The sequence below is a fragment of the Cyclopterus lumpus genome, chromosome 15 (genome assembly GCF_009769545.1).
Source record: "Cyclopterus lumpus isolate fCycLum1 chromosome 15, fCycLum1.pri, whole genome shotgun sequence".
Lineage (NCBI taxonomy): Eukaryota > Metazoa > Chordata > Actinopteri > Perciformes > Cyclopteridae > Cyclopterus > Cyclopterus lumpus.
Window position 1 is genome coordinate 6,470,577 of NC_046980.1, and position 22,131 is coordinate 6,492,707.

Sequence of the window (22,131 nt, forward strand, 5' to 3'; positions counted from 1 at the left end):
ATTCAGAACCATTTTCAGCCCAACATTCAGATGCCAACAACAGAAATACACTTAAGTGCCACACATTTTACTCGCAGACAGAAATGTCCAAAATAATCTAATGTTTTAAGAGTTTCACACACCCACCAGATACGTACAACCCTGATTCTTAGGGCATTGAGAGACATCCACATCGGGAGCTGCTGTGCCAGGATCTGGTCCCCCAAATGGTGACTTTGTGTGACAGGCTAATTATTTGGCCCCTGGCAGAATTTGTAGTATGTTAAAACAAATAGCAACCCTAATTTTGTGGTAGAAATATGCACCAAATTAGGACGGTCTCGCTGTGAGTTGACAATTTTAATACAATTAATTACGCCCTGCTAATGCATACGGTCTACAGTTACACATGTGTTGTGAACCGAAAGCAGTTTGTTGAATATTTCACAAAACGATCTATAAGTTTTATAAGAAATGTCACGCATTGTGTCGAGGGAGTACAGTACTTACTAGTTCAGAGTTTTTTTTTAATAACATATACATACATATATATATATATATATATATATATATAATATAACGGAGTGCACTTGATGTTCAATATCTGTACTAATAAACTGAGGTGGTATTGAAATCATTAGTGTATCTGTCTTGCTTACTGGACAAAGAAAATCTTTTCCCAGATGTTTGGAAATTAATTAACAAATAATCTGAGAGTATAATGTTATACGTATGCAGCAATATTTCCACATAAATTCATTAAAAACCCATTTCTGACACACGTGTCTACATAAAGTCGTCTTGCAGGTAGATCGCTGTCGCGAGGAGCTGGTTCCGGCCGGTAGGCGGCGCGTTAACCTCCTGGCGCTGCCGGCTTCGCCATTGGACGACGTCGCGAGGAGGGGGAGGAGACCCCGCGGCGGTTAGCGCTTGATTGACGTCGAAGAAGAAAAAAGAACACAAGATCGGATTACAAGATGGCGGCCTGTGGACGTTAGCAAGAAAGGCCCGTGGAAGAGTTGTTGTGTTCTCTGTGAAATCTACAGTTTGACAATAGGCCCTCCCCGTCGAGTCGGTTCACGTCGTGAACGTAATGTGTTTATGAAAGCGGCTACCGGTACGCTTCACCGCCGCGGTGAACCTTCACTCGGACGCGCATGTTTTATAACATGCGGGTGGAAACAAAGTTAACAGGTCGAGGCTCGGAAACCACCAGACGGGGTGAGGCGATAGCTTGTTAGCTCCGACTCGGTTAACCATGTCGGACACTCGGCGGCGGGTGAAGGTGTACACGCTGAACGAAGACCGGCAGTGGGACGATCGGGGCACCGGACACGTCTCGTCCACGTTTGTTGAGCGTCTGAAGGGGATCTCGTTGTTGGTTCGGGCCGAATCGGACGGTGAGTTCCCGGCTAGCGCAGCCGCGTTGGCGTTGCGTTAGCACGCTAACTTCTGGTGGTTATGGAACAGAAAGGTGTCTTCTGTGTGTTCTTGGGTTTCTTATTGAGGGTTGCTTCTTTGAATTATCAGCTTTTTAATTTTTTTTGGAACCAGTGTTTTCCTTACTGTTGGGTCTCGATAAAAGGAAGTGTTTTATAGTAGCTGGTGCTAGCGAGCCTAGTTTAGCAGGCGACGGGCTCTCGGTAGCATGCTGGGCCTTCAAAGTGTTGTCTTAAATGTACAAACTTATTATCACAAGTTAGTAGATGTCTGTAGGTCCACGCACATATCACCCAAAACAACGAATAACACTAGAAAACGGGTATTTTAGCGATAATAATCCTGCTGCTGTTGGTCTTAACGTAGTATTTTTGTATGCAACATTGTTTTATTCAGCGTTACCACATTGTCTTCTTCGCGTGTCACGCTCCCTGACTGCCAGACAGGTTAATTGACCGTAACCCCCAATCAATTGGTGACGTTAGCGTCTGGTTCTCGTTGCTCGTGAGCGTTTGGCACTAGCTTGGAGATGAAAAGTTACCCACGTCTTTGTGTTTTTAGGATCTCTGCTATTGGAGTCGAAGATAAGCCCGAATACTGCATATCAGAAACAACAGGTAAGAATAGATGATCTGAGCCTGGATCAGCTACCAAAAAAAAAAAGGCATGCCCAAGCATACCTCGGTCATTCCTAAATTACAGTGTGAAAATGTAATCATTTCAACATTGAGGCCCTGTTGCTTCACACGTACTGCCACAGATACAGTGCAGACAATGGTAATTCAGTATCTGATCCCAGTGTGGCCCTGGTCACAATACCAGTGAACTTTGTTTTTCACCATTTTTGTCGGTACGATGGGATACATTTGTAACACACATGCCACATGGTTTGAGATAATACATCTGGACATCAAAGACTAGAAAGAGCTTGTATGTGTGTTGGTAATACATGTGTTACACTTTTTTTTTGATGCATGTTTTGATAATGTGTGTGAGCGAATGCAACCGTGTTTTTGAGTGGTGTCCTGTAAATATGATGCGCCTGTCTTTGTATACAGTTTGATGTTTATTTCTCCTCCTACCAGGACACACTGATTGTCTGGTCGGAAGCAGATAATTATGACCTTGCCTTAAGTTTCCAGGAAAAGGCGGGCTGCGATGAGATATGGGAGAAGATTTGCCAGGTAAAGTAAAGGTTACCAAGTTTTGTGCAATTTTCTTTTAAAACATTTGTTTTCTGGCGAGTACACAAACTGCAGTGGAGCTGGTTTGCTGAGTTCTATTGACGCTCGGCCAAAGGGCAGTACATTAAAATCTACCAACTATTTATTTCCCAGGTTCAAGGCAAGGACCCTGCCCTGGACATCACCCAGGACCCTATTGATGAGTCTGAAGAGGAGCGCTTCGAGGAGATTCCAGAGACGAGCCACCTGGTGGAGCTCCCGCCTTGTGAGCTAAGCCGACTGGAGGAGATCGCTGACCTGGTTACCTCTGTCCTATCTTCACCCATCCGGAGGGAAAAACTGGCCCTGGCCCTGATGAGTGAGGGCTACATCAAGAAACTCCTGGGTCTCTTTAGAGTATGTGAGGACCTGGACAACAGGGAAGGTCTACATCACCTCTATGAGATTGTCCGTGGTGTCTTGTTCCTCAATAAAGCGGCCCTCTTTGAGGTGATGTTCTCTGATGACTGTATCATGGATGTGGTGGGCTGCCTCGAGTATGACCCGGCACTGGTTCAGCCTAAAAGGCACCGGGAATTCTTGACCAAGACAGCTAAGTTTAAGGAGGTGATCCCCATCACGGACTCTGAGCTGCGGCAGAAGATCCACCAAACCTACCGGGTGCAGTACATCCAGGACATCATCCTGCCCACGCCATCGGTTTTTGAGGAGAACTTCCTGTCCACACTCACCTCCTTCATCTTCTTCAACAAGGTGGAGATTGTCAGTATGCTGCAGGTAAGGATCCAAACCAGTTAACTTGTATTATTCTTTATTAACAAGCCATTTTCTTTTCTGTACTATATTTAATTTGCAGCTGAACAGGTTACTGGTGAACATTTCTGCTTCTGCAGTATTTTCCCAACTCTAATTAGTTAATGAATGCATATACTCAGGAGACTTATACATTTATAATTGTTTTTGTCCACAAGTGAAAGACGTGTATTTAGTTTTGTCTTGTGAAGATTAAATTATAAAATATATTTTGAATGGTGTTACAATCTATTGCATTGCTTTTTAAGTGGAGAATAATTGAAAATAATTTGTACCATACAATAATTTTCATGATGCAAACAGTACCTATTTCATATTCATGTTTTCTACATCCTATGATTGTGTTTTCGGGCTCATGAGGGGTGAAGTGGGTTTAAGAATCATGGGTTCCCTGTTTTTGGAATGCCTCACTTTTTTTAAAATTCTAGTTGATTCAAATGGAAATAAAAACCGTCCAGGATTAAGTTTTGTATTCTCCTTCTGTTTGGGTTTGGATTTCTTCAGTAGCTTGATTTCGTAACCCGTTTTTCTTTCATGTACCAAAGGAGGACGAGAAGTTCCTAACGGAGGTCTTCGCACAGCTCACAGATGAAGCCACAGAAGACAGTAAAAGGAGAGAGCTTGTAAGTCAAACGGATGTTAATTCTGTCAGCCAGATATTGTGATACTATTTTTTTGGTGTGTTGAAATGTAGAAACCTAAAGGTTGGACGGTATTATTGTAATATTGACATTCAGTGTTGTGGGAATGTGCTCAGTATTACTGCTCTTGTTCATTCTAATTCATTATGTTGTCTGCAATGCTACTACTTTTGCAAGAGTTAAATATTTACTGCACGGTTTTCCATAATGGTTTTGATGTCAATTGCCTCTTTGTCTATTGGACAGCTTTGGCAACATTATTCATTCAACTGCCGGCTCTCACTGAGTAAAATGGGACATGATTGATTCTTTTTCATGCAGTTGTCCTTTTATTCTTTTGAAAAGATTTGTATCCTGGAACCGAGACGATCCCTTCATTTGAGACTAAAAATAAATGATCTCTCTGCTGTCCAATATTACAAATTAAACAATGCTTGGGAGTAGTATTTTTGTCAATGACCGTTTTAACCGTTTGCTTTTAAGCTGTCCGATCAACCGTTCCATTTTTTATTTTTTTTCTCTTTTGAATTTCAGGTGAACTTTGTCAAGGAATTCTGTGCTTTTTCACAAACGTTGCAGCCACAAAACAGGGACGCTTTCTTCAAAACTCTGGCAAATCTAGGCATTTTACCCGCTCTTGAAATAGTCATGGTATGTTCTGGCCGTTGCATGAATCTGTTGTTAATAATACAGTTCCTTTTGGTTTATCACACTCCATATTTGTTTTCTGCCTATGAACGATCAAACCGGGGAACCGTGTCATTGTGTCGAGCTCTCTTTGTTCTGGTCTTCAACTCCTACTTTGCTCTTGTCCAGGGAATGGATGACCTGCAGGTGAGGGCAGCAGCTACAGACATCTTCTCTTACCTGGTGGAATTCAGCCCCTCCATGGTCAGAGAGTTTGTCATGCAGGAACCACAGCAGACCGACGACGTAAGCATCGAAACATCACCGACGACAGCTTTAGTTAGCGCAGCACTGATGTGAAAAGTGGAATGGTTGAACATATTTAAATGATGTACTGTCCTCAAGTGGATTATTTCTATGAAATTTTGTGTACCAAGTGATTTAGAAACATACCCGTGACAGGATTTCCCTCATGCATTTTTTTTTATAGCATTGTGCTGCATCAATTTTACATGCAATTCTTGTGCAAAAATCCTCGCACAATGCAAAATTTGTTCCAGATGACAGCCTGAATGTGCACGTGAAGCCTCACAGGCTCTTAGAGCAGTAATGTGTGATTGTGAACGCTTTAAAATGGCGTAAAATACAATGTGGATGTACAAGACGCCTACAACTGGCAAGGAGGGAAAAAAATGCTTTTGTGGGCGACTGTCAGGGTCGTCGGTTCGAACCCCGGCTCTCCTAGCCCATGTCGATGTGTCCTTGAGCAAGACCCTTAACTCCCGCAGCTGCGCCTACGGTGTATGAATGTTAGTTGGTCCTGATGGGCACTAGTTCGATGAAGCCCTCTTTTTGTTTTTCTTCCACTTCTATACATAAAAGTGAAGCCTGTCTAATTCAGGGATTCTATAATCTTTCTTTAAAATAATTGATCTCCCAGTAGTGTTGCATAATGTGTCGTGCAAAATCTTTTGTTTAAGTTCTCTTTTAGTCGTTGTACACCATCAGACCGAATACGCATAATTTTAACTATTTTCTATTGTGTTTTCTTTTGTTAACAGGATGTTCTCCTGATAAACGTTGTCATCAAGCAGATGATTTGTGACTCTGACCCAGAGTTAGGAGGGGCTGTCCAGCTGATGGGTCTGCTCAGGACGCTCATCGACCCTGAGAACATGCTGGCGTCCACCAATGTAAGCAGAACTAACATGGTGACCGGCAATAAAACCAAGTTTTGACGGCCACTCAGTAAATTCCAAACCCCTGTTTGTTTTGTCCTACATACAAACACCAGATGCTCTTATCGATCCTCTCTGTTTCGTCACAGAAAACTGAGAAGACAGAATTTCTGAGTTTCTTCTACAAGTACTGCATGCATGTCCTGACTGCTCCTCTGCTGGCCAACACGGCACATGAGAAAAACTCAAAAGGTGAGCTGGGGGACAGAGACCTCCCATAAACTGGAGTGTTTCAGGATGTAAGCAACAGATAATTTGACTGATTGTTGTGCGTCATGACCTTTCAGATCTGCAGGAGGGATCGGCTAAGATCAACCCGGTCTGTCCAGGTGAGTGTTGCGTAACTCAACATCAGCCGTGAACCGCCCAACAGTCAAAAAAACATGACTGAAAATGTTGTTGTCGTCTTGGTGCATAGTTACAGTAACATCACATTTGAATTCTGTTATAATCTCACCCACCAGAAAAGGATCAAATATATTGCCATGTACCTCTTCATAATGGCTTAAGTGATGAAGTAGCTGTGATTTTAGTTTGAAAGTCACAGTATAATTTGCAATATGTTGCAAGATTTGCACAATTGCTTTAATGTAACACTACAAAAAATGTTCACGCCTCTAAAGCATGATCTACAGCTTAATGTGAATTTTGGAAATGTTGCATTACTCATTTGTGTTTTTTTTAAAAATTTTGTGTAGATAACTTCCAGACAGCTCAGCTGCTGGCACTGATCCTGGAGCTCCTGACCTTCTGTGTGGAGCACCACACCTATCACATCAAGACCTACATTATGAACAAAGACCTGCTCAGGAGAGTGCTGGTGCTCATGAACTCAAAACACACCTTCCTCGCTCTTTGTAAGTTCACACACACACACACACACGCACCATTCTGCTGCTTCCTACTTTATGAATGAACCCGTACCAAGAGTACAGCCGTGGGTAGACCGTATCTGAGCTCTGAGTCTGCTATATACACATTTGTACAACTGCAAACTGCTTCCTTTTTACTCAGCGGTCTTGTTTTTATCCAAGGTGCGCTGCGTTTCATGCGCAGGATCATTGGTCTGAAGGACGAGTACTACAACCGCTACATCATCAAAGGGAACCTGTTTGAGCCCGTCATCAATGCCCTGCTGGACAACGGCACCCGATACAACCTCCTCAACTCGGCCATCATAGAGCTCTTTGAGTTCATCAAAGTGGTGTGTAGATAAATATACCTTATTGAGAAGTGTTAATAACTTAGTTGTGTGTGTGTGTGTGCTCTTAGCATTGAAACTGACTTGGTTGTGATTTCTTCCACCATTTCTTCTCTTTCCAGGAGGACATTAAGTCTCTCATAGCTCACATTGTGGATAACTTCTACAAAGCACTTGAATCCATTGAGTACGTCCAGACTTTCAAGGGCCTGAAGGGCCGGTACGAGCAGGAGAAAGACCGGCAGAGTCAAAGACTCAACAGGTCAGTAGACTGATGGGACATGAATGGCTCCCCCCCCACACGAGAGAACTGAACCTCATTAAGTGGATTTTTTTCCCCTCCCTTTTTCTTGTAGATATCGCAGAGACGCACGATCGTTGGACGAGGATGAGGAGTTGTGGTTCAACGATGACGACGACGACGACGACGGCGAGGCTGTGGAGAAGAGCCGAATGGAGGATGACTTCTCCGACAGCTACGGCAAATACATGGAAGCCAAAAAAGGTAAGCTGCTCCTGGTATTGCCGCAGGTACAGTTTTCCCTCCCCAGATTGCAACACCTTCAAGTTTGATATTCACAGTCTGTGTTACTTGCAGGAGCGGCCAACGGAGCGAATGGTGCCAACAATAATGGGAAAGCTGCTGTAATCCCACCTGCCTCGCCAGCCCTCACTCCAAACAACAGTTCGGCTTCCTCCGTCAAGACGGTTGCTCTTCCTGCCACACCAGTCGTGAAGGTAATGATAAACAGTCAGTCAGAAGGACTTGCTTTTGCTTCCCATGTGGGCATTTTTGTCACTGCTTTTTCTTTTTTCTTTTTTTTCCCTCCTAGACTGCTATGGTTGGATTGGTGGACTACCCTGACGATGAGGACGAAGAGGAAGAAGAAGAGGAGGAGGAGGAAGAGCAATCTCCAAGGAAGCGGCCCCGCCTGAGCTCTTAAGGCTAATTGTCCTCTGTTTGGTCGTAGTGGACGGACACTTGAGTCCCTCCCATCCTCCCTCCTCTGGTCGTCTCATTGGTCCTTGGCCTGCCTGTGCCACCTGTCGGTCTCACTGAGGAGACGGGCAAAGACGAGCTTCCACCTCACCCCGTCCCTCCTGATCTCTGCTGCTCTTTGCTCCCTCCGTGGAAGGAGATGGAGAGCGTCTCTGTTGGAAAGAAAGACAAATCAGTCTGTTCCTTCAGCCTGTTGATTTTACCTCCTTTTTTTATAACGGCCTCCTCTAGAAGATCCCAAAATCCCCTTTCATCCCCCTGAGGGGAAACTCGTTGAATCTTTGCAAACTCACTCCTCTCTTTCATAACTCTCCTGCTCTCCCAGTTCTGGCCTCCTCCTCAACAACGTTTCTCCTCCTCACCCACCATCCTACGTACCGACCAGAGAGGCTTCGGCGTACGTAACGTTGCCAAGGCGGTTCCCGACTCTGCTCTGTTGCTATAGCAACAGTAGCGAGGAAGCTGCGGTACGACAGCAACCCCCCCTCACAGGAAACCCTCATTTGAACTCGCCCTTCCATCCTTCTTGAACCCGAAACCAATGAGCTCCAGAGACAGAGGAAGCCAGAACACAACCAGCCAGTGTACGAACTGTTCAGCAGGCCAGTCATGCTAGCAGGACTAGTCGCCATAGTTGTAGAAAGCTTGACTGGCTGAAGCAGTGTGTGCCGCCCTGCCAACGGAGCTGTTCTCGTCGGGGATAGAGGGATCTAGGCAACATGGAAGAGAGAAATGAAATGTTGAGAGTTGAGGGAGGTCACACATGTACCAGGATGAGAAAAACTCAGCAGTTATGAGTCTTAGATCCAGAGGAGCAGGACTCAAACAGCCATTGTGTCAATATGGCCAAGACACAGACAGACAGACAGACACACACACACACACACACACACACACACACACTCTCTCACACACAGGACTGCGTATGCCAGAAATCCTGTATTTCATGACTTTGTTCAAAAGTACTGTACAGATGTATTTTTTTTTTTTTCTTTCGTTTTAATCATTTTCCCTGATCTGATTTTCAAAGAGGAGAGAGATGCCTACCTACCTGTGTATTTTTGTTGTTGTTGCACAAAAGGTGGGGGTCCCTGTTCACCCTTCAGTTCATTTGATTCAATGTAAAATGCAGAGATGTTGCAAATGCTGGTTTTAAAAAAATAACGTATTAAAACTGCAGTAAAGTCATTTTTTTGCAGCCAACATTTTGAGGATGTCTGGAGTTTTTGTATTCTAGTGGATTTTTAAGAATTTAGTGGCCTCGTTATGATGCGCACTTTTTTATTTTATTTTTTGTTTTAACTGACAAACCTGAGCTCTTGGTGTGCTTAGAGTAGGTTTAGTGCACACTTGTTTTAAGACTTGGCACCCTCTCAGGTTCAGAGTTCACTCTGCGTCAGAAACAAACGGCTTCCCACCGCGTCCGAGTGCTGTAACGCCGCTAGCTGGTGAAACGCCGAGGGGCTCGAGGTGCCAGGCGCTTTTCATCCCAGTTTGAAGGTCCACAATGTTAAACACCAGTTGATGCAGGTTTTTGGCCCGTGGCATAAAAACTACTCTCAGATCAAAAATAAGTTGTAAGGAAAACCTTTTTTTTTTTTTTTTTTTTTTTTAAGTTTAATTCATATTCTGATTGGATGAGCTGCTTATTAGTTATGAAAAGATGATTTTATTTTTTTTTTTTTTTTAAACCCCAGAGTTGATGCAGTGCAGTTTTTCGAATGGAACTGTGTTGCGTAAGTGGACCATTTGTGACGACGCACGGGCGCGACAAGGTCTGAAGAGACGGGGTTGTTTGTCGTGTTGCAGCTTCTCTCCTGATCTCACCACAAGCACACCGAGGGAAGGGGAGTCGCCACGAGATAGAAACGGATGAGTCATGCGCAGCAGGGCAGGAGCACGTGTACAAATATTATTGCCAATAATGTGCTTTTTTCAGGACATGAAGCAGCGAATTGTCTTTCCTCCTGTCTGTTAGCGACACCCACCAATTTGACTGTTCCCCCCCCCCCCTTGATGAATTTGTACCAAGTGCATTTACTACCACTATCCATTCTTAACATTTGTATGAATTTATTTGATAAGTTTTGAAATTAAATGTGACCCTGACATTGAACTTGTAAATCTGGCTTTGTTTTAATAATTTACTGATTTGGCAATTGGAGCTACAAAATATTCTAATTGTTTTCCTTCTTGAGTCCAGGTATTTTTATCTAAACTCCCCAGACATGATTTTTTAAAAAATTTTTTAGATGTTACCTAGTGGAATACAATTTGTACCAAGTTTACAGCAAAGGATCGAGCGCAACATTTTTGTAAAAGTTTACAGTGCTCTGTCCTGAGGAGAATGTTGGAGAACATGTGGTAATGAATCCCTCGTGGCTCTGCAGAACACCAAGTCATTATCACAGCGGTCCCCAACCACCGGGCCGCACAAAGAACGAATAAAGAGAATATTTGATTAATATCAAGGTCTTAAAATGTTTTATTCTGAAAAATTACCGGATACCTCCGTCTATATCCGGACGTATTTTTCAAAATAAAACGCCATGTCGAGACGCTCGTCTCGGTCACGTGGTACGTTACCTAAAAATATTAACGAGCTAGTCAAAATGAGTAAAGAACTGACGTCTTTGGAGAGCTTCTTTAGCAAAAGGGCTGAACGGTCCAATGAGGAGACAGAAGAGCCTCCGAGAGGAGATCTGAGGAGATGGTCTCATCCTCACCGTCGGCTCGATGCTGCCGATGACAACGCTGAGGAACCAAGTATTGTATATTCATGAGGATGAATCGGTCTTAATCCCTAAACGGCACTTTAAAATGGTCTGTTTTATGGTTCGGACTTCAGTCTCTCACTTTTCAGTGTACAAATTGAAAGTGGTCCTCATAAAGATACAATAACTAATGCGTCCACACACATCAAACGCGCCCAGCTGAAGAGAGATCCCCTCTCCTCGGCCTTTCCAGAGGTGTCGCCCCATGTGCTAAAAGTTCATGGGGAGTTTTTCCCCTTTTCATCGAGAGCTTTGGCTGGGCACCTGTTGCTGATCTAGGCCCACTGAAACACCTTCAACACACACAAATAAATATACAAATGGGCATGCTTGGAAGTCGTTGAAAGCTGTACTATTATCAGGTTTAATATTTTGAATGTATAATCACAAACATTGTTAATGTATTAATTCAATCAGGATTAGCTAACCAAAAGACGTCTGCAGTTATATATATACACACACACACAGTCTGGGGTCGAGCTCGTTTCTATAAAATGTGATTTATTAAACAGCGTACACATGAAATACTGCTTTCCTCGTGGGAAGCGACACGCCGTTGCTTCGGCCCCTTCACGGTTCACACGAGCACGTCCCTCTCGACTTCCACCGAAGCTCCTCGGCGAGGACGAGCGTCATCACCTTCATGGCGTACCGGCTGACTCCGCCCCTCTGTCTCTCACGACCAGACTGTCCCTAACGTCACCGCCCCCCTGAAACCTAAAACTCTTCCACCAGCATGAAGCCGTCACTCACGGATACATTCATGACTCTTTCTTTTGGCTGTTTTCTACAGAGAAACATGCAGGAATGTGTTTCAGTCAATGAGTCATAAGTCACGCTTTTGGATCATAACCGGATCAGTGTAGCGTTGCATAATAAACAATACTATCAATAGTGAAGCACTGCATTGTTATATATTTTTAGTTGTGTGCATGCAGCGAATGCAGTTTTCATTCCAGCGTGGGTGGGTTGGGGGGTGGGGGGGTTCGAGGCCACTATACAGTCCATATATTTTGCATTTAGAATTTGGACACAGACTAAATGACATTAAAGTAAATGTAGTGCAGCCAGTGGCCAATAGGGAGCGCCGTGGACACGCGTTGTAACGCATGATGTTTAAAGTATGAGCCATCTGGGTTCTCCACTCAACTCTAGTAACACTGGCAGCATGTTGCCCGACTGGTCGTTGTGTTTTCGCCACTTTCTCAGTCAAACATGCTTGAATACTTTGTGTGTGTGTGTGTGTGTGTGAGTGTGTGTGTGTGCTCATAGTGGAGAGTGGAGACACACTGGTACATCCCAGATATACAAGCAGATGTACCTCCTTCCCGTGTAGACGGCGACGAAGATAACAAAAGAAGTGCGATCTCATAGTGTTTGTGTTTCCTTGTCTGTGTTACGCAAAGTGAACTATCTGATCTGATCTGGAGGAGGCGGCGTGAAGGAAGAACATGTGTGATTAACGGAGCAAACGGATTGGGGATATCATTTGGAATATTGCAGTTATTTCTTTATCACTTCCTCTTTCAGCTTGTCCGCCAGATGTTTTCTCTTCTGTAGCTTCTTCCTCTCCTCAGCGGATATCTCCTGTGAGAAGAAAACCAATAAATCACCACCAGTGGCTGAAGACAACGTGTGGAGAGGGATGAGAAAGCAAGAAGGGAAATACAACCAAGCACACGCATCCACACCATGAGCTAGGAAACCTAAACACAAGCAGCTGCTATTGGAAATACGGCTTGTATTGTCAGTGTTTATAAAAAGCTTTATAGATCTAAAGAGGATGTGTTGATGAATTAAAAATGATACTTTTCAATTAAAAAACACGTAAGTCCACAATGTAAATGAGACCTAATTCTCTTCACTTTGTGAAAAGGAACACATAGAACTTTTCGGTTCTTGGGGGTTTGCGACCGAGGCAGTTGATGCATCACCTTCTGTTTGGAGGAGTGAGCAGAGAGTTGTGCTGGAGGAAGAGGAGCAGGAGGAAGAGGAAGAGGAGGAAGGGTACAGGCCCCGTTCCTCTGGGACTGCCCCACTGCCTCCTGACCGGCCGGATCAGGTCGGATGCAGGGGCAGAAATGAAATGACGAGCGAGCGACCGCCAGATAAATAAGTCGACGGGGGTGATTGGAAGGAAAAGAAAGGAAAAAAAGCAGGAAGAAAAAAAGTGTGTTAAAGAAAAAAAATCAGGTGAAATCAAGAATGTGGTTTTGGACTTAAAAGATATATAATAAAAAAAAAGGTGAGCAAAATGAAATGTAATAAATATGAAGTCGAGCACATGAATACGTTAATTACATCGAACATCATCGGCCATGTTGTGCTATCTATCCCACCTTTTGGTGGAGGAAGATACCGGGAGGGGCTGCACTTACCGGGACGGTGGGGGCGGGGCTGGGGGCGGGGGTCTCCTCTGGCGTGGCCCCCTGCTTGCTTTTCTGCTGCTCTTTTTTCAGCGCGTGCAGCTTGTCTCGCTGTTGACGCAGATATGCCGCCCTCTGCTGGAGCTGCTCCTGCTGAGACGCTGTTAACTCCTGCAGGGGGAAGGGGGAGGTGGAGGTGAAACGGGAGGAGAACCGGCGCGACTAACCCTGCACAAACAGACAGTACGAGTCTCCGTGCCCATTCAACTGTTTTACAACTATTTTAAATGTAAAAAGGGACAAAGAAACACGTGTGTTTATCAAGGTTATGAATCGTGTTTTCAGGAAGCTCTGAGTACTGGATATGTTTGTTATGCACTGAACTGAAAACTCCCAGATTCTTGTATTCTCCAGATTAAAGCTGCTAAAAGGAACACTCCCTGTAGACAAAAACTGTTGTGTTTCCAGCACCAGAATCTCTTTAGAAAACATTTCATTTTTACTGCAGACCTGGTTCTGGTTCTCCTCTGGAGGGAATTTCATGTCCCGACAGAGGAGAACCAGAACCAGGTCTGTTCAGCCAAAAAACAACAATTTCAGACCACTGTGCTAAATTAAAACGAGGGGGAGGGCGGACTCACAGTATATGGCTTGGAGAAGCCAGCCTCCCTGTGCGCCTCCTCCAGACACGCCTCGGCTGCAGGACCGAGGCCGACGGAGGGTTCACCGGACCTTCCTGGAGCTCTCAGTGCTGGAAGGACCCGGGACTCCACACCATTACTGCCACAAGCTGCACACACACACACACACACACACGTGTGATGACTTTGCAGCATTCTCAGATTGGTTGTGTGTTAAAAAAACAAAAACATGATTCTATAAAATATTATTAGTAAGACAATATTAGCATGTGGCTTATGTAATAGGCAGTATAACAGTATAACACAATGAATCTAATCTATGAATACATTTGTTTTAAAACTATAATTTGGATATATTCAGGACTTTCTTAAAAGAAAACCAGTAAACCGGGAGTTTTAAAGACAAAAAGAAGAGCAGTTCAGAGTTTGATGCGCTCATGAAATACCTGCTGTGGGTTTAGACGTGGAGCTGCGTTTGGCCGCACTCTTCTTATCTCCTCCCGGGGCGTCTGTCTTGCTCTCTTCCTTCGTGACAGATGTGTTGACCTGGAGGAAGGGACCCACGCGCATTAAACGGGAGAGTTCACCCCAAAAAAAAAAAAAAACAGCCATTTTTCCTCTCACCTGTGGTGCCGTTTATTCATCTAGATTGTTTTTGCGTGAGTTGCAACTTTTTTGGACGTCTGCCTTGTGAGGTTCAAAGCGGACAAAAATACCAATGTCTCTTTTCAGAAATCATGACCCCAGTTACTCAATGCAGCGAGGTCATTTTTCAAATGTAGTTTTTTAATTTTTTTATTCTCCAAAACCATCTAGATTGATAAATAGAACTACAGGTAAAAAGGAAAATGAACTGTCCCTTTAACACATGTTGGACAGATGGCACAAACACTGCATCATAATCAGCCCACTATTGCGACACGCTAATGCTGCTACAACCCCCATCTAGTCCTTAAAACTACAAGGCTGTTGTACTACTGCGCAGGCTATGGAACTACCTAGAACTAACCAGTGAACTGCGGCGTGTTTATTATTAGGTCGTTGATTAAAATGGTTCAGTTACCAGATCACATTCAGTGGCAGTGTTTCCGTTCACCAGTGGGCTGTGGTGACCGTTACTGCGGCTGCTGGCACCCTCAGCTTTGGTCTGAGCGTGATGAACAGCACATTGGAGACAGCGTCACGTTATGAAGAGGCCAGGTCGGGCGTTAAGGGGGAAAAGTATGTTGCCGATAACCATTCAGCATTAGTGGTATCAGGCGACTGAGTCCGAGTTGGGAGAGATATGCAAGTCGAACCAAAGGTAACACAGGAGGTGCTGCTGGTTTTACTGGTCTGATTTGTCTCTCTCCTGGTTTTACAGGTCCTATTTGTCTCTCTCCTGGTTTTACAGGTCCTATTTGTCTCTCTCCTGTTTTTACAGGTCCTATTTGTCTCATCCTGGTTTTACAGGTCCTATTTGTCTCATCCTGGTTTTACAGGTCCGATTTGTCTCATCCTGGTTTTACAGGTCCTATTTGTGTCATCCTGGTTTTACAGGTCCCATTTGTCTCATCCTGGTTTTACAGGTCCTATTTGTCTCATCCTGGTTTTACAGGTCCTATTTGTCTCGTCCTGCTCTTGATGCCTTACCTCGGCAGTGCTGCTTTGTTGGCTGGGATCAGCGGAGGCGTTCTGGGCTCCACTGCTTTCTGCCATTGGCTTATCAGAGCAGCTGCTGGAAGTGGAGCCAACCTCTTCATCTAAAAGCAGCCTCCTGGACATTTCCTCATCATACTCCTCTTTTGACTTTCTGAGAAAAATACAAATACAAAATGACATTTGATGCAGGGCTCACTGTCGCAGAAGTAGTTGCTTTTGCAATGCCTGAGCTGGTCCTGAGACAGAGCATCCCAGAGCACCCTTGGACTGTCTTTAAGTGTATGTTTAGCAGCCCAGGTGTGATAAAGGTGAGGTTAATCTACGTTTAAGCAGGTTATATTGTACATTCAACCCTTGGCAGATGGAACAAATGGACCAAAAGCTAGAATAAGACAGCAACGTCATGTGATAACCACAATATGCTCTCACTTGCTCCCAGGCAATGCCAGGGCGCCATACACAGATCCTTTAATTTGATTTATTTAACAACTTAATTTGAATTAGAAGAGACTTCCACAAAGCCTTTAACCAGTAGGTGTGCAGAGAAGACAGGGAGAGAGAGAAATGGTTTGTTTAACAAAATTGAATGAACAACAGTATATCCAAAAAGGACCGGCTGAGATATTGATAGCACAGCAGAACATTCGGAACGTCAATCAAGGCTAAAGCTGTCACCGTCTCATTCTGCGCTGAGTTTACAGCACCTGAGAAGAAAAGGGTTTATATAAACCATGTTGTGTATTTTGCCAAATCCGTCACACTGAATATTTAGTAGCATTACAAAATGTCGTGGTATTCTGCCAGTGAATGACAATGCAGTTGCAAATCCTTCATGGTGCATTCAAGTGCCTCTGGCGAAGGCATTGTGTTGTCAGTAATATAATGTTGGAAAAATTAATTCCAGAAAAAGTTGAGAAGCAGCCAAGGTACTATTTCGCTCAGTTGCTTATTTAGTGTCAATCCCTCCAATCTAAATTAGCAGGACTCTAAGGAGCTTAACCGCGGTCCTGTTAGACTCCGTGTGTTCTACTTGGCCCGGCTGCCACGAGCACAATCCCCTTAGAGAACAGGGGCAGGAGCTTCGAGACGCCTGGACACATAAGGGCAACGGACACATCCAGAACATGTGGACATATCAGAAGTGTGTCATTTGGAAAAATATCTAATTATATGATGACTGAATTAATGCATTAGTAAAAACAATTAAATGAATACAGATGTCCTGACCTAAACTGTTAGATGTTTTACAGGATAGGTTCATCTGGATATTTCAGCCTGAAAACATACATTTTAACTAAAATGGTCTCTTTCGTGTTGTAGTGCATGTGCAATGCAATCATTGATGTGTGTGAGCTTCATAAATTCGAGGATTGAAAGATCAAACTAGGCCCACATTTCCCATAAACACGCCAGTGATACACAGCTGATTGTCGTCAGAATCAAAAGAGTAAAAAGTCACACGAGGATAAGACATTAGCGAACTCCTCATTGCTACCCATAACATCTCCACAGTTCAGGGATCATAACTTTGATTCTGCCTTCGTATCGATCGTTCATGCACCCTCAATTTCTACTTCGCTGGAAATAATTCAAGACCTGTCAGGTCAGGATATCATTGTGTTTTTTTTTGTTGCATGCATGCATGCAATACAATGCCACTGCAAAGACTTTAAATGTCTAAGAAAACCCTTTAAACATCTCAAAGGGGGAGACAGTCAACGTTGTGTGTGTGTGTGGAGAGAATGAGAATGAGAAAGAGAAAGAGAAAGAGGGGACTTACTTGAGAACTTCCTGCAGGATTTTCATCTCTTGATCCTGCAGCTCTGTCATCACGTCCACACCATCGGTCAGACACTCGGGGAGGGCCCCTACACACAGAGCAGGTTGCATCACTTGCAGCAATATCAGTAGTGATTTCCTGTTTGTGTGTAAGCGCGTGTGCGGGTGATAATCCGGCCTACCGTTCCTTTCTTTAATGACTCGGAGGGCTTGAAACTGCAGCTCCATGTTCTTCTGGACCATCATGGAGTGAAATATCTGGAAGTCATCGGTCGCCAGAACTGTCTGGAACACCGACTGAAAGACAAAAAACCACAAACCCGTGTATGAGACCATGAAAAGTCACCGTGCCCACGAGTTAATGACGAATGAACGGCATTACGACCGGGTAGAGAAAAGGTCAGTATGCACAGCTATATAAACACATGAAAACACATGCAAGTGTTGATGTACTCATCAGCACTTGCAATATCATATTATTTTGGTATCAAACTTGTCCAACCTTCTTGCACAGCTACATGGATTTGGTCAAGCTTACCAAGGTCTAAGTATATGTCACAGTCAATGTATTATCAGTATTGATTGAGATGGTCAGTGTTCCTGTCAGGATATCTTTGCTCCTTTAGCCCCGTGTAGATCAGGACAGGATGTACAGTCAACTCAAGTCCCGACACAAATTAAGCTATGTTTGCAAACAGAGTGGTACGTAAGCCTTATCTTTTTCACGTTAGCATTCGGCCTCCCGTCAGAAGTCTGCCCCACCCCCCCATCTAGGCTAATGCTTGGCAAATCTTTCCAACCAACCTTTAATACAGGTTCAGTGTTCTTAGTTCAAGTGGGTCATTCGGTTTTCAGTCCATGCTGAGCATCGCTCTTCAATATTTCCCTGTCCGCCTTTCGTCAGTCTCTCTTACCGTTTCCCAGACCTTCAGTATATCCCGTGTCTCGGAGTTACTTAATCACAGAAGAGGTACAGTCGTTAAGTCTGAAGGAGGTGGGACGCTGTCGTCTGCATCCCTTTTGTCTTCGGCTGAAAATCGAGACCTCGCCGATGCCATAAACCACTTTCACGGTGACATGTGCGAGACTTCACATGTCAGCCGACACAAAGTGATGGAGTTATGCTGCGAAGCTGTCTCGGATAACAATAATACATTAAAAGGAACTTATTGTCGTTAAGTCATCGATTCTGAACCTGGGCCTTATTCTTTATTTTAAAGATGTTTGAATTAATTAAGGTAAATTGTGTTTCGCTGATTTTAGCAAGCACCAAGTGAGAAAAATGCAACACCACACAAAACCAGGCTGCATGATCCGGGTTGACGTCTCTGCATGGGCGAACTGAAACAGGAGAAACAAACCACTGCACACTGAAACATCTGCTACTGTTAATCTTTGCTCGCGGAGAATTTGACCTGCTTTGCAGACATTAACTATTTATCTCAGTGGTAATTAATGAGATCCTTGTGTGCTGAGGAGGATTGCGATGAAATCCAGATCTGCATCTCTGCCAATCTGGCAGATATAGCTACAGTGGAGGTACGCCGTCTGTGTGACACCCTCTAGCCTGACACAAATAGGGCTGCTCTCGACCAAAGAAATTATAAGGCAACAAACACTGATTTAAAATCGGCAGATCTGTAAAACAGAGTTTCTCCACAAAGAATCACACAAAGAGCCCCACTGTCAATATTGTGTTTACCAGAGATGTGCTCATAAGTTTCTTCGAAATAAGTCTGAAAAAACATTTTTTTAAAAACTAGAGAAATCGTAGTTGGATTATGACCCAAAGGACCGATTAGTCGTCTAATCGATGAGGGCGATGACACACGCTGCAGACTCATTTTGCTGAGTCATCAGGAAAACTGCACATCTGCCCTGAAGGAGGAGACCAGGCTCCGTTTGGCACCATCTACAAAGCAGCATAACCTGGGGTTATGTAAGCAAATCCCATCCTTGATTGTGCATTCAGGTTAACTGGCAGGCTGGCCGGTGGTGGTGTGTGAGCAGGGAGCTTAAAGGTACCTGCAGTATTTTGGACTTGGCAAAAGGAGAGGTGCACGCTTCCAGAAACTGCTGCTCGTCGATGCCAACCTCCTGCATGTGATTCCCCAGCAGCTTCTCCACCTACAAAAAGGCAAAGCCGCTTACATCAGTGCAGCCCGATGAGTCAATGATATAAACCCACTGACAGGGGTGACGTTTACGAGGCACTTTTGGCTACATCAGCACCAAATACTGTACTCACCAGCTTCTTATACTGCTGGTGGATCTCTGTGTATGACAGCTTATTCTCATCTTCGTCATCAAAAACTAAGAAAAGGAGCAACATAATAACATGTGTACATGTTAGTAATTCAACATGTATACTGTGCCCCATAGGAGGCATTTCAAAACACGCCCTAAACTATCTTCATGTAGTTAGCTGTGTGTGTTTTGGAGCTTAAATGACACACAATAAGTTAAAGCTCACGAGCCTTTTTGGTAGCTTAGGTTAAGTTACCCTGCTAGCTACCTTGGGTTATGCCTAGCTACCTTTGTCGACTTGCTGGCGTCACCTGCGTCCTTTGTGGCTTCACGTGGAGGACACTGCTCTCATTAAAGCGCAGAGTCGTAAATATATGTAGATATAGATATATGTCTATCCGTCATAGCCCGTCGAACAAGTCACACGTTAGCGTTAGCTTAGCCTCGGAGCTTCCGCGTGACGTCACGTAACCTGTTTATTTGTTACCTGTGCATTTGTTCTCCATGAAGTCCGTGACGGGAATGACCCACTCGGGGCTCCCCAGGTAGCCGACGATGCTCTCTACGACCCACTCGCTGTCGTCCTCAGCCATGTTGGCTACTGCTATGTAACAACAACAACAACAACAACACCAACAGCAGCACGGCGATGTTCGTCAGGTCGGCGACACCACCGAGAATGATATTTACCCCCCGAGCTGATGGACAAAGACATCTAGTTTATTGTCCGCTCTGAACGAGTCCCCCGTGGGCCGGTTTCGTCCTCTCTTAACGGGACCGGACCGTCTACGGGGGAAAAAAGAGCGCACTCATGAATTTGCAGCCCTGGGGTGGTGACGCCTAATCGGTTGTTAAGGTAACCGTTTACGTCAATCCGATGCCGCGCGCGAGCTCGAGACCATTGTTTTTTTTTTTTACTCACACATTATTAAGCACTGAAACTATTGATTATTTCTATTTTTATTACAGATTTGTTGGTTTTGTTAAATAAATAAAAAAGTCACAAGCCAAAATGGACAAAATGCTTGTTTTGTCCTAAATAGTTAAAAACCTCGAGATTAAAAAAAACAAAAAAAACATTTTAATTGTTAAATGATCAAATTGCAATAGCAGCTGGAGTTGCATTTTTGCATCATATTTTATAAACTCTCCATATGTGTAATGCAATTATTACATTTGTAATGTAACTAAAGCTTTTGAATAATTCCAATGGAGTAAAAAATACAATATTTACCTCTAAACCGTATTGGAGTAGAGATATAAAGTTGCAATAAAACAAAAATACTGAAGTTAAGTAGCTCTAGTACCTCACATCTATATGTACGACATCACCTAAGTAAATATACTTACATTCCACCACTCATCAATAGAGCAAACACAAACTAATAATTGTGTGTCTGTGTCTGTGTGTGGGTGTGTTTTTGACCTGTACAGGGATTACATTTTCTTTATCTGATAATGTCATAATCATAATCTAATCAATTCATTAATGCAGATTAGGCTGCTTATTCTTTTATTTGGCAGCACTGACGATGAGTTGCACTTGGCGTTCTTACCAAAATGAATAAAATACTAAAAGTTCAATACATCTCAGCTGTAAAATGTTGCCTCTCTATGTTTGAATCATGTATTATTGATTCAAATAAAGTATTTAAAAGGGCTGTGCTACTTCAACCGTACAGCGATTTGGGGTTCTCTGTGAATATTATTGTTCATTTTTCTGGCTACAATCAGTATGTTCCTGTAGCAACCTGAACCAACCTGTCCATGGAGGCCTGACAAACAGCCACAGTGCAATACCGTAATAACGATTTACTTCCGAGGTAAGCCACCCTGCTTTAATTAACAGCATTTGTCTTAAGGAAAAACAAGTCACTTAAACAGAAGCACACACAGACATAAAGCTGCAAAGAGTAAATGTTTTTTTTATTAAGAGTAAAAACATAGTGCTCATATAATTCAGTAGTGTGCATTAACAAGGGTATTCAATAAATAGACATTCCTTCTGTATTCTCTTTAATGGTATATAAGCTTTCATTATTATCTCTAGAAATGCTCGTAGCTGTGCACACTTCATAAAGGCAGGGCATGCAAGCAGCAGTCATGCCGAAACAATTCAATAGAATAAAGGTAGGCGACATTAAAAAGTTCTACAGTGAGCATTTAAATTGAAAAGTGCTTCAGTCTGTTCAACTTTGCAGCTACATCGAACCTGTCAACCCTTCTGACTTCAAGAAAACACAGAATCTTTCACCGAATATTCAGAGAAAATAGCTCAATTCTCTTAAATCTCACTGGATGGACGGACAGACGGCAATTCAGAAACATTCCTATTGTTTTTGCTTGGATTTCTATCATTTGCATGTAGCAGATTGTAAACCGTGGCAGATTAAAAGTGTAGTCCTGGTCCCTGTCAACTGGAAAACAGTCACTGTCAAAACAATTTGAAAACAAAACAAACAAGTAACACACACACACACACACACAAAGACTTGGGTACAGGTTGCCTGCCCCTCTGTGAAACAATCACAGACAGACAGACATAACAGCAGCCTAAAGT

At 43.6% G+C, this 22,131-nt stretch overlaps 2 protein-coding genes across 5 annotated transcripts; one reads left to right on the forward strand and one right to left on the reverse strand.

Moving 5' to 3' along the window:
- The first annotated feature begins 887 nt into the window (after positions 1-887).
- LOC117744379 (serine/threonine-protein phosphatase 4 regulatory subunit 3) lies at positions 888-9,332 on the forward strand. Of its 2 annotated transcripts, XM_034552607.1 has the most exons (16): positions 889-1,379; positions 1,981-2,036; positions 2,505-2,603; positions 2,757-3,380; positions 3,962-4,039; positions 4,592-4,708; positions 4,874-4,990; positions 5,746-5,877; positions 6,012-6,114; positions 6,210-6,251; positions 6,621-6,779; positions 6,957-7,126; positions 7,246-7,385; positions 7,480-7,628; positions 7,722-7,861; positions 7,957-9,332. In XM_034552607.1, the coding sequence occupies exons 1-16, from the start codon at positions 1,238-1,240 to the stop codon at positions 8,065-8,067; spliced, it is 2,379 nt and encodes a 792-aa protein (XP_034408498.1). In that variant the 5' UTR covers positions 889-1,237; the 3' UTR covers positions 8,068-9,332. The 2 variants fall into 2 exon arrangements, with proteins under 2 accessions (XP_034408499.1, XP_034408498.1); XM_034552608.1 differs by lacking the exon at positions 7,957-9,332 and having other exon boundaries at positions 888-1,379; positions 7,480-7,627; positions 7,720-7,856.
- Positions 9,333-11,378: 2,046 nt separating this feature from the next.
- cfap36 (cilia and flagella associated protein 36) lies at positions 11,379-20,437 on the reverse strand. 3 transcript variants are annotated; one of them, XM_034552612.1, is made up of 11 exons: positions 20,059-20,437; positions 19,573-19,637; positions 19,350-19,451; positions 17,507-17,621; positions 17,326-17,413; positions 15,537-15,696; positions 14,351-14,450; positions 13,905-14,053; positions 13,276-13,434; positions 12,832-12,942; positions 11,379-12,484 (listed from the first exon to the last, which is right to left on the reverse strand). In XM_034552612.1, the coding sequence occupies exons 1-11, from the start codon at positions 20,162-20,164 to the stop codon at positions 12,401-12,403; spliced, it is 1,239 nt and encodes a 412-aa protein (XP_034408503.1). In that variant the 5' UTR covers positions 20,165-20,437; the 3' UTR covers positions 11,379-12,400. The 3 variants fall into 3 exon arrangements, with proteins under 3 accessions (XP_034408503.1, XP_034408504.1, XP_034408502.1); XM_034552613.1 differs by lacking the exon at positions 12,832-12,942 and having other exon boundaries at positions 20,059-20,421; XM_034552611.1 differs by having other exon boundaries at positions 11,379-12,942; positions 20,059-20,421.
- Positions 20,438-22,131: the final 1,694 nt, after the last annotated feature.